This window comes from Rhincodon typus, chromosome 25, assembly GCF_021869965.1.
Source record: "Rhincodon typus isolate 14 chromosome 25, sRhiTyp1.1, whole genome shotgun sequence".
Lineage (NCBI taxonomy): Eukaryota > Metazoa > Chordata > Chondrichthyes > Orectolobiformes > Rhincodontidae > Rhincodon > Rhincodon typus.
The window spans coordinates 42,316,415-42,335,491 of NC_063356.1; the positions used below are offsets into that span (position 1 = coordinate 42,316,415).

At 43.3% G+C, this 19,077-nt stretch overlaps 1 protein-coding gene across 1 annotated transcript in view; it reads left to right on the forward strand.

Annotated features, from left to right (window-relative positions):
* The window catches only part of LOC109922102 (leukocyte surface antigen CD53), a 28,729-nt gene extending 15,980 nt beyond the window's left edge, over nucleotides 1-12,749 (forward strand). Inside the window, exons 5-8 of the mRNA XM_020522124.2 lie at nucleotides 2,475-2,567; nucleotides 5,432-5,539; nucleotides 6,442-6,525; nucleotides 9,484-12,749. Of these exons, the coding sequence (XP_020377713.1) occupies nucleotides 2,475-2,567; nucleotides 5,432-5,539; nucleotides 6,442-6,525; nucleotides 9,484-9,555 (357 nt within the window). The 3' untranslated portion in view covers nucleotides 9,556-12,749. The remainder of the gene's footprint in view (nucleotides 1-2,474; nucleotides 2,568-5,431; nucleotides 5,540-6,441; nucleotides 6,526-9,483) is intronic.
* The last annotated feature ends 6,328 nt before the right edge of the window (nucleotides 12,750-19,077 follow it).

Sequence of the window (19,077 nt, forward strand, 5' to 3'; positions counted from 1 at the left end):
GCTGAGCTTTTCCAGCAACTTCTGTTTTTGTTTAGATTTGCTGACTTCTCGATATTTATCACCAGAGTTGAAGTTCTACACAGAGAAATTTTTAGCTTCATCATCTGTACAGTGGCCTGGCCAATCACTTTCTGACCAATTGCAGACATCCTAGGAGCAGACTCTGATTGGGTTAGAATGGGAAGACTTTGGGATCCAACAGGTTCTGTATAGACACCAATGGTGCAAAACTCTCTTCACATCAGTGTCTTTTTAATCATTGCTGCAGCTGAGTTATTTGTACTAAGTTAGATCTTCATCTTACCATGGGATTTAGTATTTTGGGTATTAGAATCTTACTCATATTCTTGATCAGTGATGACTCTCCCATCCTCAAAGAAAGCCATTGGTGGGAATCAGTGATGACAATAGCATTGAATATGAAGACAGGATGGTTAAACAGTCTCTCATAGAAGATATTTATTAGAAAACATTTGTATCTTATCCATCTTATCCAAAATGCAGTGTTCCGCCACTGAGACTCCATGCACTGGCTTAGATACTGATGACCTGTTCTTGAGGGAGAGGAAGAGGACCTCTGGAGTTTCCAGTTACTGTCAGGACTTTAAAGCTGAAAGCTGTTGTGGTGGAGAGCAAAGATTTTTGTCGGGGCTTGGTTTGCTGATAAAATGGAACATGTCAGTTGGGTGGGAAAAAGATGAATGAGATCAGCCCCAGCTTACAGCAGCAGTGTGTACTATCTCCAAGGCGTGCTGCAGAAATTCACCAAAGATCCTCAGACAGCACCTTCCACACCCATGACCACTTCTATCCAGAAAGACAAGGCACCAGTACATGGGATAACCACCACCTTCAAGTTCCCTCCAAGCCCCTCACCATCCTGACTTCGAAATATATCGCAGTTCCTTCAGTGTCACAGGTCAAAACCCTAGAATTCCTTCCCTAATGGCATTGTGAGTCAACCTATAGCATACTGACTGCAGCGGTTCAAGAAGGCAGCTTACCACTATCTTCTCAAGGGCAACTAGAGATGGACAATAAATGCTGGCCAGCCAGCGATGCTCATATCCCATGAATGAATGTAGAAAATAGCATATAGAGAGTGGAGAATGGACAGTCAGGGTCTGAAGCTCATGAGGCAGTATTGATGAGGAAGCTGCATGGTCTGGCACATGGGGTACATCCGTACACAGTAATTGGTTCCGGGGGCACAAGGGCCCACTGGGTTCGGGGTTGGGTTGACAGGCTGTTCGTGCTCTCAGTCAGGGATGGGATGGGTGTGAGGGCCCAGGCCAGGAGCAGCATCAGGGCCCAACATTTCCTTGTCTGGGAGACAGCACTGTGTGCCTGGATGACGAAAGGACACAGCGGGAATCTGTGAGCTGATCAGAGAGGAAAATCCAGCCCAGGGCAGTGCCAGGAAAGAGAGAGGACTGGCAGGGGTTAAAATCTGATACAGGAGAACTGATTGAGGCATAAAGACAGGAGAGAGAGATCTGAGAGGGAGGACAAAATGAAAAGATGTGAAGAGAGCAAATGGAAGTGATTGGCTCAAATTACCAGTGAAAGCCAAACAGCACACACAAATTGTCGCAGAAAGAAACATACATTACGTCGGGTGCTAACCACAAAAAATGAAGATGCTGATAGCTTTGTAATGAGGAATATTAGGGATGAGCCAAGAGGAGAGAATAGGAGTTCAGTCATGCTGTGAAATTGCACTGGGTGGCTGGGGTCAGTGTGAAGTAATGTTAACTATTTGGAGGCAGATGTGCCAACATAAGCCCCTTTCTCTCTCTCATCCTGTTGCTCTACCCCCTCACTCTCCCTCCCCCTCACCCTTTCATTCCCCTTTTCCCTCCCCTTCACCATCTCCTTCCCCTTCCCCCTTTCCCTCCCCATTTCCCCCTCTCCCACTCCCTTTCCCTCCTGCTTTCCCTCTTTCTCTCCTTCCCACCTTTCTTTTAGCCTCTCCCTCCCACTCTCCCTCCCACTCTCCCTCCCACTCCCTGTCTCCTTCACCCTCTCCGCCCTACACCCCGCCTTCCTCCCCCTCTCCTTGCTCCCCCTCTCCCTCCCTCTACCCCCCATCTCTCACACTCTCCCTCTTCTACTCCCTTTCCCTCTTTTTCCCCCTCTTCCTTTCTGTTTTCCCTCCCCTTTCTTTCACCCATTCCCTCCCACTCCCCTCCTGCCCTGGCGCCTCCCCCAGCCCCTTTGATGGTCTGCATTGAGTTTAATGGGCTTTGCATGTAAATTAATCATTTGGAGATTATGGGTGATTTACTGGGGCTGGTTAATAGGTGAAAAAATACCAAGGATCAAGTCTTGGGGGATTCATTAGTGATTTATTTTTCAGATGATCAGCCTGGTAACAGGTAACCATTCCTGGTCCAGACCAGTAAACCCAGATATGATCATAGAGAGAGGGAAAACCCCAGTCTCATCACCATGTTCCTGTTTTTGATCTGCAGATAACCAGTTACATCGAAAGTGACATGAAACGGGGTCTGAAGAAAGAAAATAACACTGGAATTGTGGAAGCTTGGAATAAAATCCAGGAACAGGTAAGTTGTGGGTGTCATGAATCTGCCCCTTGCATTCTTGGAAACACTGGTGACAGTTTCTGGAGAGGCACAGCGGCTCACTGGTTAGCACTGCTGCTTCACAGCAGGGACCCGGGTATGATCCTACCCTGGGGTGACTGTCTGAGCAAAGTTTGCACATTATCCTTGTATCTATATTGTTTTCCTCCCACAGTCCAAAGATGAGCAGGTTAGGTGGATTGGCCATGGGAAATGCCGGGTTACAGGATTAGGGTAGGGGTGTTCTTCTGGGTGAGATGTTCTTCTGAGGATCAGTGTGGATTCGATGGGCTGAATTGTCTGCTTCCACATTGCAGAGATTCAATGATTTGGAATTGAAGAAAATGGCTGCCAGTTCCATGCCTCACACAACACAAGATTAGGCAATGGAGGCCTTAGCCAGTGAGAGACTTGCTGATCTTAGTTTGTGGATGGCCAACTGAATCAAGGGCCATTCAGGCAGTTGAGAGGCCAATGGGAGGCTTTCCCCAAGGGAGTTGGTTCTCACTGAGGACTGGAGCCTGTAGATTTTTTACTCAGCAGCACAACTGGGAGGGCAGTGGCTGCTGCTAGAATGACAGCCACTGGAGGCCCAAACCCTGGCCAGCAGTGATGGGAGTGTTTCTGCTGGATGGGGGGAGCTGAGGTGGAGGGAGACATTGGGATGGGTCAGCGGCAAAGGTGTGGGCGTGGCTGTCAGCAGTTCCCCTCTTTCCCCATGCTGAGGCCCTCAGTCAGTTACTGAGTCCCCAGCAGGAACCCTGTCCACAGCCAGTTGGCCCACACAGCTTTCTTGTCATGCTCTAGGTATGGCAACATCTGGATGAGGCCTATTTAACTGAACACGAATTACTCACTAAAGGGTTGCAATTGGTAGTTGGGCAGAAATGCACTGGGGTGATCAGTAGCTGCCCTAGCCAACTCCAAACACAGCGTGGAAGGAGGCAGGTGTAGTGATCGGAACCAGGGCCAGGAGGATCTTATTGACTATGAGATCCTTGATTAGGTTTGTTAACTTGGGCCATTCAGGGACCCCTGGCTGACAGATGAAAACAGGAGATACAGACAGTCTCCTCTTTCTAAGGACTGACTCCGAGCTGGCTGGCCACATATAAATAAATGGTGTGTTGGTAATGGGATACAGTAGGAGAGTCTATTTGGTGGTTTGCTCTGAAGTCATGGCAAAAAACCCTGGGAAGCGAGAAGGATGTTCCTCTTTGGTGTTTCATGTAGGCTTGTTGTGCTGTGCTGTTCTTTGTTCTTTGCTGCCATCAATGTGACTCCTTTCACGAATTTGGGGAAACATGGCAAAGGTGGCAACTCGAAGGATGCAATGATACTGTTAGGAATGCCGTGTAGTCACCACAAAACCTTCAGATAGTCTCTGCTTTTCCCATTAGGGAAGGAAATCTGGGACTCCAGTTCCTCACAAACATCATTTTTTTTCAAACTGAAAAAGCATACTTTATTGATAAAAAATAATCTTCACCCACATTCACAGGTACTAGGTCTGTACAGTCTTTGCGTAGCAAGAAAAACAAGCATTGCAATTTGGCACCAAATGCATTTCTTACTCACGCAGGACACTATTCACATACATTGAGGTATTGAGAGGGTCTACTCACAAACAGCATTCATTCTTGAAATGACCTATCCCAGCCCTTCCTTTTCACTGAAGTTCATCATAGAAATTCTATTTGGGTGCATCACAGCCGGGGCAACTGCTCTGCCCAGGACCTTAAGAAGCTACAGAGAGTTGTGGACACAGCCCAGACCATCACACAAGCCGACGTCTATACTTCTCACTGCCTCAGAAAGACAACCAACATAACCAAAGACCCCTCCCACCCCAGTTATAATCTCTTCCAATCTCTTCTGTTGGGCAGAAGATACAAAAGCTTTAACGCACAGGCCAACAGATTCAAGAACAGCTTCTTCCCCGCTGTTATTAGATTTCTAAATGGACCTCTCAAATTTTTTATTTAATGTTGATCTCGCTCTTTGTGCACCTTATCCGCAGCAGTTACATTGTGTTCCTCGCCCTGTTGCATCACCCTAATGCACTTTGTATAGTACGATCTGCCTGCACTGTGTGCAAAACAAAACTTTTCACTGTACCTAGGTACATGTGACAACAATAAATCAAATCAAAAAATCAAATCAAATCAATGTCTTCTTGGGGGAACCCTCCAGACTGGTCCTGGGCTATTCAGAAGCAAGAGTGAAATCTCACTATATGCTGCAATAAGTGCTAAAAACTCCTGATGTGATTTATTCATTTTTGTTTTGGATATGTCTGTTATAAAAAAAGTACTAAAATCAAGATAAAAAGGATATCTGAGCAGATAGTCACATGTCATCTAATCGATAACAAAATCATGTTTCTTTTTCGCCAGTTGGCAATGGGAAAGAAGGCATTGTGTCAATCATTGTGTTAGAGATCAATGAAGGGAATGTAGAAGCCGGATTGTGTGGGTTAGGGATGACACATGCTGAAATCTCCAGGTTTCATCCATTCCGACTGGGCAAACACATAAGAAGAGATGGCCAATTAATAACATCCGCATGAGAAAAGACACAGCCCAAAACAGAATCTCTGAAAAATTAAAGCATCCGATTTAATATCAACAATGTACATTTGTCTGTGATAATGTATAGAAGCAGAACTCTGCAGATGTTGGAAATCTGAAATAGAAACTGAAAGTGTTTGGAAATATTCAGCAGGTCTGGCAGCGTCTGTGGAGAAAGAGAGCTATTGATCTGGCATGTTAATTGTTTCTCTCTTTCTGAGAAACTTGATGCTCATTGTAATGTGGTAACTTTATTCTTTCTTTGTTTTCTCTTAGCTGGAGTGTTGTGGTGTTGCTAACTACACTGACTGGGGAAACTCTGTCCCCAGCTCATGCTGTAAAAACAAACTGAAACCTTGCAACTCTCAAAACTATTTCTCAAAGGTGAGGTGAACAAATGCACAAAATTGTTTGCAGGTGGTGTATCTGTGTGTACCTGTATGAGTGTGTATACATATCTATCTGCGCATATATGTGTCTGTGTACACTAATCTGTGCATATTTGTTCTGTGTATATATTTGCATGTGCATGTGTATCTGTGTGTACATGTATATGTTTGTGTATCTATCTATATGTGCATCTGTGTGTTGGTGTGTTTGTGTGTGTCTATCTGTCTGATGATGTGTTTGTGTGTGTGTCTGACTGTTGTTAAATTTGTATGTGTTAGTGTGTTTGTGCCTGTGTATCTGTTGGTGTATCTGCGTGTTGGTGTGTATCTGTCTGTTTGATGGTGTGTTTGTGAGGGTCTGTCTCTTGGTGTGTATGTGTGTTGGTGTGTGTCTGTCTGATGTTGTGTGTGTGTGTGTGTGTGCGTGCCTGTTGGTGTGTCTGTGTTGATGTGTTTGTGTGTGTCTGTCTAATGGTGTTTAGTGTGTGTGTGTTTATGTATGTGAGTGTCTTTTTAATGGTGTGTGTATGTCTGTCGATGTCTTTGTTTGTGTGTGTCTACCTGTTGGCATGTGTTGGTGTATTTGTGTGCATGTGTCTATCTACTGGTGTGTTTCTGTTTGTGTGCTTATATGTTGCTCTTTCTGTGTGTCTGTCTGTTGGTGTGTATGTTTGTCTGTTGATGCGTTTGCATATCTGTAAATTGCTATGTGCGTGTGTCTATCTGTCTGTTGGTGTGACTGTGTTCGTGCCTGTCTGTTGCTGCGTGTGATTCTACATGCTTGTGGCCCCAAGTTGGTGCCTGTAGGTTGCATAATCAATTACTCATGTGTTCTGCAAGGTTTCCACTTCTTTACTGAGAACCAGCTTCTAAAATTTGTGTGTGTTTGTTTTCCAGGGATGCTACAGCATGATCCGAGAATGGTTTGATGCCAACTTTTTATTTATTGGGATTGCCACCATCTGTGTTTCAATTATCCAGGTAAGTACTTCATGTAAATTCATCAGACATTGGTACAAATAATCGTTCCACTGGTTTAGATGTGAAAGTGTCACTGGTACCAGTCTGAAGGAATGCCAAAGACTAGAAACCTTTCATGTGCCATCTTGCTTTTTAATAAACACGCTCGAGGATTCACAGTTGAACATTTGAGATCTGAATACCTCTCGGTGTTAAAACTGATTTCTCTTAACCCTTCTTTTCCTGTAATAATGTAACTAAAGCCATGACAAGGGCTTTAAACTAAATTGTGTGGGGTGGCGATGAGAGTTTACGTGAGGCAAGAGTTGTACAGTTAAGCAGAATGCACAAAGCAATAGGACAGGCTAGCGATACACGCACTGATAACCAGAGCATGACAGGAAGAGGAAGAGAGAAAAATAGAACATTGCACCAAACAAATAAGGTCAGATGGGGAAATGGCAAAAAAAGACAGAATTAAAGGCCCTTTATTTGAATGCTCACACCATTTATAACAAGATAAATGAATTGAAAGCAGTGTTAGATACATGCCAGTATGGTATGAAAATAATTACAGAAATATGGTTGCAAGGTGACCAAGGAGGGGGACCTGAATATTCAAGGGTTTTGATATTTTGGAAGGATAGCATGAAAGCAAAAGGAGGTGGGATTTCCTTATTAATAATATTTGCAATTAGTACAATAGTGATCTTGATATAGTAGATCTTGATATGGAATCCACTTGGGTAGAGATAAGTAATAGCAAAGGAAAGAAGTCGCTAGTGAAAGTAGTTTATAGCTCCCCCCACAGGTGCCACTGAGTAGGACAGGCAGTGCATCAAGAAATGGTGGTTTTCAAGCAATTTGCTGAATTACTCATGAGTGACTTAAACCTTCACATTGTTTATACAAATCACAGACACACAGACACACACACACACACACACACACACACACACACACACACACACACACAGGCACACAAACACGTGCGCACACAAACACAAGCATGCTCGCACACACACAGGCGCACACGTACACACACAAGCACGCTCGCACACACACAGGCACACATGCACACGCGCGCACACACACTCTCTCACACACACACATACTGTCACTCTCACTCGCACTCACACACACACACATACTGTCACTCTCACACACACTCACTCACACACACACGCACACTACTGCCTTGGTATTTTCTCATAAGGGTGATCAAACATTCAGCTTCACAATGACAGAGCATCAGAGGCTGAGGGGTGACCTTATAGAAGTTTATAAAATCATGAGGGCCACGCTGAATAGCCAAGGTCTCTTTCCTAGTGTAGGGGAGTCCGAAACTAGCGGGCATAGGTTTATGGTTAGAGGAAGAAGATTTAAAAGGGCCCTAAGGGGCAATCTTTTCATGCAGAGGGTGGCCTGTGTACGGAATGAGCTGCCAGAGGCAGTAGTAGAGGCTGATACAATTACAACTTTTAAAAGGCATCTGGATGGGTACATGAATAGGAAGGGTTTAGAAGGATATGGTCCAAATGCTGGCAAATGGGACTAGATGAATTTAGGATATCTGGTTGCCGTGGACGAGTTGGACCTAAGGGTCTTTTTCCATACTGTACAGCTCTCTGAAGCTATGACTCTATGTAGATCCACAACTAGTGTTAAGCCCAAAGACAATTACAAGGGCTTGAAGCGAATTGGCTAAAATGGACTGGGTAAACATGTTAAAGCAAGGTAAGATTTACAGAAGTAGTGAAGACATTTAAAGACGGATTTACTGGAATCTAACACACAAATATATATTCTGTTCAGGAAGGAAGATTACCAGAATGGTGCACAATTTGTGGCTAGATAAGGAAGCCAAGAGGCTTGTTAAATAAAAAGAAAATGCTACAAAAATTAAAAGTAGATCAAAGGACAGTGAAAGCTTTAGTGACCTACAAAGGATGATGAAAAAATAGTATAGAGGGTGAAGTCACAATGAGAGACAACTCACGAGGAATATAAAAACACTCTAAAAACTTCTATAGATATATAAATAGGAAGACAGTAGCTAAAGTGTGCTTTAGTCTATTAAAGGGTGGGACTGGGTGATTAATAATTGTAAATAGTAAAGGCCAGAGACTTTGAACAAACATTTTGTAGTTTACTTCACCATGGGGGAACTCAACGAACCTCCCAAGAGGGGCAGAATATCAAGGGGCAAAAGGAAGACAAAGAGTGAAAAAGTCCCTGGACCTGATGGTCTTAATTCAAATGTTTTAAAGGAAATAGCTACAGAGATAGTGGTTCCCAAATGCCCTATATTCAGGAAAATGAATTGGAAAAATATAAAATTATTCAAGAAAGAAGGAAGACTGAAAGCAGGAAACTATCAGCTAGTCATCCTAATGTCAGTCATAGGGAAATTGCGAGTTTCAAACATTATTGGACAATCAGCATAGTTTTGTGAAAGGGAAATCATGTTTGACAAAATTAGAATTCTTTGAGGTTATGTCCAGCAGGGTAGACAACTGGTAGATGTGGTGCATTTTGATTTCCAAAAAGACATTCAACAAGGTGCCACACTAAAAACATAATCAAAACAAGTACAATTTTGGAGATATATACTGCTGTGGATAGAGGTCTAGTTCAGAAATGGAAAGCAGAGAATCAGGCGAAATGTGTCATTTTAACTTGGCAAACTGTCAATAGCGGTATGTCACAGAGGTCAATGCTGGGGCCTCAACAGTTTATAATCTACATTAATGACCTGGGCTGACTGTATCGCAGCCAAACTTACTGATGATACAAAGATTGGTGGGAAAGTAATTTGCTAGGAGTGTGCAAAGAGACTATAAAACGACATTGATAGGTTAGGTGAGTAGGCCAAAATTTGGCAGATGGAGTATATTGTTGGAAAATGTGAGCTTGTCCACTGTGCTTACTGCGACCAGGGAATGGAAAATACTAACATTTAGCTTCTCCTGCCTTCAGGTACTCGGTATGTCATTTGCCATGACCATGTACTGCCAGATCTGTCACAACTACAAGTCCTATGAAAATTGACCCGATTCCACAGGTCTGGAAGAGGAAAGCCCATCCTGTGGGATCGTAAATGTATCTGCAATCATAGGCTCTGTTCTTCTGAAGAATGGGACTTTGCTCATTTCTTGATGCTATTACCAGATGGTATGAGTTTTAACTGTATAAACCGGATCTATCTAATTTGCCAATGACTCAGCTCTGGTACAACTACAGTTCCTCTCAAGGCTCTCCTTTTGGACTTCAATCACACCTCTGCAAAGTATCAAACTTTGTCTTATCATGTCTGTTTGCTGGGAAACTGTGGGGTTTAATAATCCTGCATTGCACTGTTGTCAGAGTAATGGGCAGGGACTGTCTATCTTGGCTGTTATGTTTACCAATCCAAAAGCAGAACAGTTTCCAGAATTACACAGGATATCCTTCATGGTAACAAGACCTGAGGAGACCAAGCCCCAGTAGTTATGTCCCACATGAGCCTTCTCCCTCTATCCTTGATCTAACTCTATTTCTTTCACCATTACATACCTACCTGGATTTTCCTTTACAATGTATGCATGCCCTTCAACTGCACGTTGAAGTAGCAAGTTTCAAATTCTAAGCATTCATACCAGCAAAGGTGTTTTGCCTGAATTCTCTTTTGAATTTGTGGGTGATTATAGCTCCTAGTCCCATCTTACCCACAACTGAAACACTTTCTCCAGGCCTGTCCTACCAAATCCTTCCATCACCTTAAACACAGCTCGGTCATCTCTTAATCTTCTCTTTTTTAAAGAACAGAAGCCCAGCCCAATCAATCCTTCCTCATCATAACCTGCCAGTTCTGATATTATTGTTGTAAATCTTATTCCACCTTCTCCATGTACTTTCTGCACATTATCCTTTTGATAACATGGAGACCTGAAATGTTCTCATCACACTTTATTTGATCTAACTATAGTTTTATACAAGCTTAATATAACATTGTTTTTCAATCTGCCAGAACTGGATCTCAGTGTTTGGTTTGCATATTTATTAACCAGTCTCACTACTTTTAATGATTTTTGTAGTCACTCCTTTATTTAAATGTTTATTTTCCTTAGATAATAAGGTTCTTCCCAAAATGGATTATCTGTCACTCCCTGATGTTGAATTGAAATTCACTACCCCTTCCTGATGGTTTATGTCCCTGACATTGGGGTGATGGGCTCACTACCATTTGGGCTTTGCTGAACCCATACTTGGCTCTGAATGACACATGAATGCGCCACATGACTGTCTTGTAAATGAAAATTATTGCTTAGGGCAAGACAGAGCTGTGACAACAAACTGAGAGGCTGGATGGGTGTCACCAATTGACTATTGCATTTGCCAAAAATCACAACAACTTCTGGAGGATCTTATTCGCTGTGAGTGCTCTGTGGAGCTAAAAATGACAAGATAAATTTCTGCCATCCTTCAATCTGGAGATCAGTTGTCACTGATTGCTTTGGTGCCAATGGCGTTGTATTTGGAATGTGTGCAAGCGCTTTATACATTTCCACCTGGCCACATACACACAGATAATGTCTTGTCCAAAACCTGTGCAGATCACTGGTTAGAACTCAACCAAAGCTCTCTAGACTGCATGAGAAAACATGAGGGACTCTCCTAAAGTTCCACTAATGAAAGATTCTTCTCTTTGAAACTCAGGAGACAAATCATGCAACCATGAAATTTCTTTGAATGTTTCCCTCAAAGGATTATTAAAATCATGGAGATGGGAAAAGGGCTGGTTGATACGATGTGCAGTTGGAGATTTTCTTTTTATTCATTCAGGGGACATGGGCATCGCTGGCTGGACTAGCCTTTATTGCCCATCCCTAGCAGCCCTTGAGAAGGTAATGGCGAGCTGCCTTCTTGAACTGCTGCAGTCTATGAGCTTTAGGTCAACCCACTAAGCTCTTAAGTAGGGAATTTCAGGATTTTGGAACCTGATGGTAGATCAGAAAGACGGCTCACCAGAGTTGGCAACTCTCATCAAGACATCTTGAAAGCCTGAGAATCTGCCACTTTTCTCTGGACGGTCTTGCGTAAACATACGAAAATATTGTGTTTGCTGATCCTTCAAACTTCACTTCAACTCAGTTGTTGATAGCGGCATTTTGAAAATAGGTCTCATTGGCTGAATATTGGATATTCCAACAAAATAAAGGGTATTCTCCCAGTGCGATATAACAAGGGGGAAAGTGACGCACTCAGTCAGCACCTGGAGGTACTCAAGCATAAAGCTCCAACCATGGTTTGTCTTGCAGCAGTATATTCAATATAACTGAGAGTCAATAGAGTGGAAAGGGCCATGATGTCACTTCCCAAATCGACTACAAATTTCCAGTGTCAAAATGTAATTGATATTCAATTTGTACAGTAATAGAAGGATTTTCTTTAAGGGACTGGATGGCCTTTTCTCAGCATTGACTGTTCTTGCTTTGTCAGTGTAAAGAAACCTCAGCTTTGAGATCTAAAATAACCAGAACACAGCAGATTATTAAGAAGAGTTGGGTTGTGATTCCAATTTCCCTTGGGGTCTGTAAATGATTGTTGAGATGGTGTGGCCACAGAGCCAGTGAGAGTTTGTGGGCATATTGTATCCATCTCAATAGGGCTTTAGTATTCAAATATGGTTTCAGAATAATATGTTTGAGACATCTCATTGACATGTTAGATCAAATTGAGAAGACAGTACTATGATAATCACGCATTTAAATAACTGACTTCAATTAATTATACAAGTAAGGCAAAAAGTGCTACAGATATTTGCTCAAATGTTTGGAGATCAATGATCAATTAGGTCCTGAAATGTCTGTTCCTTTGGTCTATATTTCTCCATTCAATGCATTGCTCTGTAGAAATCTCTTAAGAGGCTGCATATGGACATGCCACAATTCCTGACAAGAATGGAGATGATTTAGTTCATGCGCTAGTCAATCAGATGGACACTGCTGTAAAATTTTATGCATGTAATTGATATTTTGTAACTATCCTTTATTCACTGCGATTTGTTGGCGATATCACTTCGCTTTCAAAAACAGCATTTCCTGGATTGTCAGTCACATGTTTCTTCATTGAGATCCTCTTCAAATAAAAGATGTTTGTGTATGGGGAGGGGATGCAGGGGACGTATAAACGCTCTTTCCAACTGTTTCTTTTAATAACATGTCAGAATGCATCTTTTTAAAAATAAACTTTATTTCGAAAAACTGTTGGCTGTGATTTACTTTTTAAACAACAGGCCCTTAATGCCAAGTAAATAAACTTTCTTTGCTATAAAAATAGTCTGTTTTATGTGAGTCCTGTTGCATGTGCAAAACCACCTCCGACTCACTGCTGGATGCAGAGGTGGCAATGTGAAATGGAGAAAATCACAGAGACGGATCAGGCACAAATCATGGCAAGAAGAAAATATGGGGATTATTGTAGCCATTGGGTTAGTCCCAAACTGCCATGGATAATGGGGAATGAAGAGTCAACGAGAATGAGGAATTTGAAGAAATCATTCCCAGTGAAGAACTAAATCCCATTAATTTCTCCAGCACTAAGTGACAACAAAACCTCTGGATTTCTGACAACCCCCATCGAGGATATGAAAAGAGAAAGTTGCAGAAATAGTGGATGCATTGGTTATTCATCTTCCAGAATTCCTTAGACTCTAGAACAATTGCATAGATGTATATCCTCAGCCAATATATCCTCAAAGGAGGAAGTGAGGAAGGAATGAAGGCAATTAGCTTGAGATCAGTGTCCAGCAAAATACTAGGATCTATACCAGGGGCTTGATAATAGACCACTTTAGAAAGTAATAACATAATAGAAATAACTCCACAGAGCCCCGTACCCTGGCACCAAGTCACCCTTTATTTAACCCTCAGAGAATCCTTGGCACTGATCCAGGTCCCTCAGAGCCAGCTCTCAGAGTGAACAAAACCTCTGACAATCCTGTTTTTTTTTAGCCAGCTCAAAGCCAGTCCCTCGAATGAGGAAACTCTCTGAATCTCCTTTTTTTTCCTGTGAGAAGACACCATTGTGCAAAAACTTCATTCCATATTTTCCACCACCAGGAAAACACCAATGTGGTCAGTGAAACATTAACAAGCAAAGCCTGATAAAGGCAATGCCTATGTGAAAAATGTGAAGGGGAAGGGTAAGGACTAAATCAAAGCAGAGTCAGAGGACTTTCCTGTTTAAAGCTGTGAGCCAGGGCTCCCTGATCGGACAGATTAACATCCCAATGAGGAACTCATATTCTGTGAGGTCTACCTGGCTGACCTTGTTACAATCACTACATCCTTCCCCTTCTCTGAGTGCAAGGACATAGCCCAGTCCATTTTTTGTCGCTACTGTCTTGGGGTGTTTTAGCACCGAGTAAGGTTCCTCCAACTGTGCTGCTGATACGGGCAGCGTGTAACACACAGTTGTTCGTCTTTTACGCCCAGAGCATCCCAGTCGAATTTCACTCTCTTCTTCAGGCAGTAAAGGCAGTATAAATGTCAAGATGGCTATATTCACTGTGTCCATCTCAGATTCCAAGGTATCTTTGATGCTTGATGGTGAGGGAGAGCACATGGGTTCCAGAACAGTCGGAAAGGCTGGCAAGGAGCCAGGGGTGGGCAATGGCCTAGTGAAAGTATCTCTGGACTGTTAATCCTGAGGCCCAGATAACATTTTGGGGACCCAGGTTCGAATCCCACCATGGCAGATGGTGGAATTTGAATTCAATAAATATCTAGAATTAAGAATCTAGTGATGATTATGAATCCATTGCCGATTGTCAGGGGAAAAACCCATCTGATTCGCTAATGTTCTTTAGGGAAGAAAACTGTCATCCTTACCTGGTCTGGCCTACATGTGACTCCAGACCTCAGCAATGTTGTTGACTCTGAACTGCCCTCTGAGCAATTAGTGATGGGCAATAAATCCTGCCTCACTAGCGACGCCCTCATCCCATGAATGAATAAAGCAAAAGAAGAGCTGGACGTATTTTGATCCTGCACCGTTTGCCAGTATGCAGCTTCCATATGATCCATGTGCTTGTTCAGGACCATGGCATCTACCTGAACATTATACATCTCTGGACCTGGCCTCACGTTGACCACACAGGATGCGGAGCTGAGCAAAGAAGTGGCAGATGGAATTCAACCCAGAAAAGTGTGAAGTGATTCATTTTGAATGCAGAATACAGGGTTAATGGCAAGATTCTCGGCAGTGTGGAGGAACAGAGGGATCTTGGGGTCCACGTCCATAGATCCCTCAAAGTTGCTACCCAAGTTGATAGGGTTGTAAAGAAGGCGTATGGTGTGTTGGCTTTCGTTGGCAGGGGAATTGAGTTTAAGAGCTGCGAGGTTATGCTGCAGCTCTATAAAGCTCTGGTTAGACCACACTTGGAATATTGTGTTCTGTTCTGGTCGCCTCATTATAGGAAAGATGTGGAAGCTTTAGAGAGGGTGCAGAGGAGATTTACCAGGATGCTGCCTGGACTGGAGGGCAGGTCTTATGAGGAAAAGTTGAGGGAGCTAAGGCTTTTTTCATTGGAGCAAAGAAGGATGAGAGGTGACTTGATAGAGGTGAACAAGATGATGAGAGGCATTGATAGAGTGGATAGTCAGAGACTTTTTCCCAGGGCAGAAATGACTATTACGAGGGGGCATAATTTTAAGGTGATTGGAGGAAGGTATAGGGGAGATGTCAGAGGTAGGTTCTTCACACAGAGAGTGGTGGGCGTATGGAATGCGCTGCCGGCAGTGGTAGTGGAGTCAGATACTTTAGAGACTTTTAAGCGACTCTTGGATAGGCACATGGAGGATAGTAAAATGTAGGGTATGCAGGGTAGATCGATCTTAGCAGCATAATAGGTCGGCACAATATCGTTGGCCATAGGGCCCGAACTGTGCTGTACTGTTCTATGTTCTATGTTCTATGCCTTTCACCCATGCAGGGCCATTCCCAAGGTTCCTACACCAGGCCCCATTCCCTGAAGTAAATTGTCTCTCCCGCTTGGCGGAACCCTGATGGCGTTTCACACTACCCCCAGGTCTAGGAACCTGATCAACTCTTTCCATGATCAACTTTGCTGGCTCTGTCCTATAATCAAAAAGGAACTGGGATAGTTTGGTATCTAGCGAAGCTATAAGCTATTTCTTTAAGCCTGCCCTGAAAGTTTGGACTGCTCTTTCTGCCAGACCATTGGACCGTAGATGGTATGGAGCTGTCCTTATATGACGAATACCATTTGATTTTAGGAAATACTCAATTCTCTGCTGGTAAACAATGGCCCATTTCTGTGACCAACACTTCTGGGAGTCTGTGTAATGCAAAGGATGCGTGTAGGTTTTCTATTGACGAATGAACTCAATGCACATGCAGCCACTTTGAGTGGGCATCGACAATGGCTAGGAGCATTAAGCCCATGAATGGACCTGCATAGTTGATACATAACTGAGTCCAGGGTTTTCACGGCCAAAAAGGCAGGCATCACATATCAATACCAGATCTAGCTTGGCATCATAGTGTGCCAACACCTTAGAGGATGACAGCTGTTTCTTCACTTTCCTGAAACCTGTGGTTTGACTACGCGACCATTTCCAAGGCTGATTCTTTTTTAAGAGTTGATGCAAATGTGCCAGGATGGAGGCCACGTTATGTATGAACTTTCTGTAATAATACATCAACCCAAGGAAAGACCTAAGCTCCGATACCGATGTGGGAGTCCAGGGCACATTTAATCACCCACACTTTATCTTCCAATGGGTGTCGCTCAGTATTATCAACTCTGTAGCCCAAGTAGGTCATTTGGAACACCTGGAACACACAGTTTTCTCTCCCAAGGTGTACACCCGCCTGGGAGAAACGTTTAAGCGCTATGTCCAAGTTCACTAAGTGCTCCTTATTGGTCTTTACTGTTATTAGGATGTTATCTAGATAAATGGCAACCTGGGGTAGACCTTGTAAAATGTTTTCCATCGCTCGCTGAAAAATTGCACAATCAGTGGTAACTGAACCAGCTGTTTCTCATAAGAGACCAGAACCAAAGTCATACCTTCAATGTGTAAAGGTTCCGTGGTATATGTTCTCAGCCTAGCCAAGGCCTCGTGCCATTTTAATGGTTGGAGTCCAGAGCAAATTTTGGTAAAGACTGGTTCTGTGATCACTGAAACCGCCGCAGCAGTATCGACTTCCATTAGAACCAGGTGACCATTTAACCAGACGTTTATTTTGATTGCTTTTGATTTGGATTTTGCTGAGCAATTTAACAGTTCCAAACCAGTTGTAGATGGACTTTCCAGGGTGAGCACTCTCCTGGATACTGACCTATGAGTTTTCTTACTCCATTTAGGTCTAGTGGGACTCTTTTGCTGCTTCAAGTCCTCATACTGGCAGGAACTATAATAACTATCATTGGAGCAAAGAAGGATGAGAGGTGACTTGATAGAGGTGTACAAGATGATGAGAGGTATCGATAGAGTGGATAGTCAGAGACTTTTTCCCAGGGCAGAAATGACTATTACGAGGGGGCATAATTTTAAGGTGATTGGAGGAAGGTGTAGGGGAGATGTCAGAGGTAGATTCTTTACACAGAGAGTGGTGGGTGTATGGAATGCGCTGCCAGCAGTGGTAGTGGAGTCAGATACTTTAGAGACTTTTAAGCAACTCTTGGATAGGCACATGGAGGATAGTAAAATGTAGGGTATGCAGGGTAGTTTGATCTTAGTAGGATAATAGGTCGGCACAACATTGAGGGCCGAAGGGCCTGAACTGTGCTGTACTGTTCTATGTTCTATGTTCTTGCTGGCTTGGATCCTGAAGAATATTTTAACAGTTTGGCTGAGGCTTCACTTTGTTTTGGGGTTTTGCTGTGGGCTGACCTTGTCTCCCTCTGTTCAGGATACGTCCTGAGTGAGGCTATGCAATTACCTTCACTCAAGTGGTGTCCCCCAGACTCAGTCAGACTGGCGAGGGGTGTCCACTTCTGTCAAAATACTCTGCAACTCATAAGCTCCACTTGTAGCATTTTCCAATGATAAAGCCAGTTGTGGTGCCTGTTTAAGGTCCAATTAGGCTTTAGCTAGTAGGCACTTTTGCCTGGTTACATCATTAATCCCACATACCAAGTGGTCTCTCAGCATCTCATTCAGGGTTAAACCAAAGTCAGAGATACTAGGAACTGCAGATGCTGGAGAATCCGAGACAACAAGGTGCAGGACTGGATGAACACAGCAGGCCAAGCAGCATCATAGGAGCAGAGAGGCTGACGTTTCGGGCCTAGACCCTTCTCTGCCAGTCCTTTTAGCCTAGTTAAAAATTCCGATACGGATTCCCCTGGTTCTCAAATAGTCAAGTAAAACTGTTAATGTCTCAGAATTAGAGGAGGTTTGGGGTCTAAATATTCCTTAACTAAATCCATCAACTGTTCAAAGGTTTTATTATCTGGTGCCTCAGGGAAGGTTAGGCTTCTAATCAATGAAAAAGCTGCAGATGCACAAGCTGTCAGGAGAAATACTCTTTGCTTTTCATCTGCCCCAAAATCATTTGCTCAAAAAAAGTAATGCATTCTTCCCACATACTGGGCCCATTCTTCGATTTCAGGATCAAATGAGTCAAGTTTCCCAAATAACAGCATGATGCCAGAAGTGTTTACCCTAACTCAAAGATGGCTATTGTGAGTGAATTGCTTTGGGAGCGTACTGTTTTTTCTCGTTGCTACTGAAATAATTCTATAGAGTCTGGTATCCATCACCAATTTGCCCTTTGTTTACACATGGAGAGCCCTTGACACTGAATACTGAATACAAGAGCAGGAGGATATGCTGGAACTGTATATAACATTAGTTAGACTGCAGCTGGAGTACTGTGTGCATTTCTGGTTGTCACACTGTAGGAAGGATGTGATTGTATTGGAGAGGGTGAAGATGAGATTCACCAGGACGTAGCTTGGGCAAGAGTGATTAAGCTATGAAGGGAGATTAGGTAGGCTGGGATTGTTTTCCTTAGAGCAGAGAAGGCTGAAGGGGCTCTGAATGAGGTATACAAAATTATGTGGGTCATTGACAGGATAGATGGAGAAAAACTTTTCCCATGATAGATGGATCAAGAACCAGGGGCATACATTTAAAGTAAGGGTGGTTAGTAAGTTTGCAGATGACACCAAATTGGAGGTGTAGTGGACAACGAAGAAGGTTACCTCAGAGTACAACAGGATCTTGATCAGATGGGCCAATGGGCCAAGGAGTGGCAGATGGAGTTTAATTTAGATAAATGTGAGGTGCTGCATTTTGGAAAGGCAAATCAGGGCTGAGCTTTTACACTTAATGGTAAGGTCCTGGGAAGGGTTGCTGAACAAAAAGACCTTGGGTGCAGGTTCATAGTTCCTTGAAAGTTTAGTAGCAGGTAAATAGGACAGTGAAGAATGCGTTTGGTACGCTTGCCTTCATTAGACAGTGCATTGAGTATAGGAGTTGGGAGGTCATGTTGTGGCTGTACAGGACACTGGTCAGGCCACTTTGGGAATACTGTGTTCAGTTCTGGCCTCCCTGC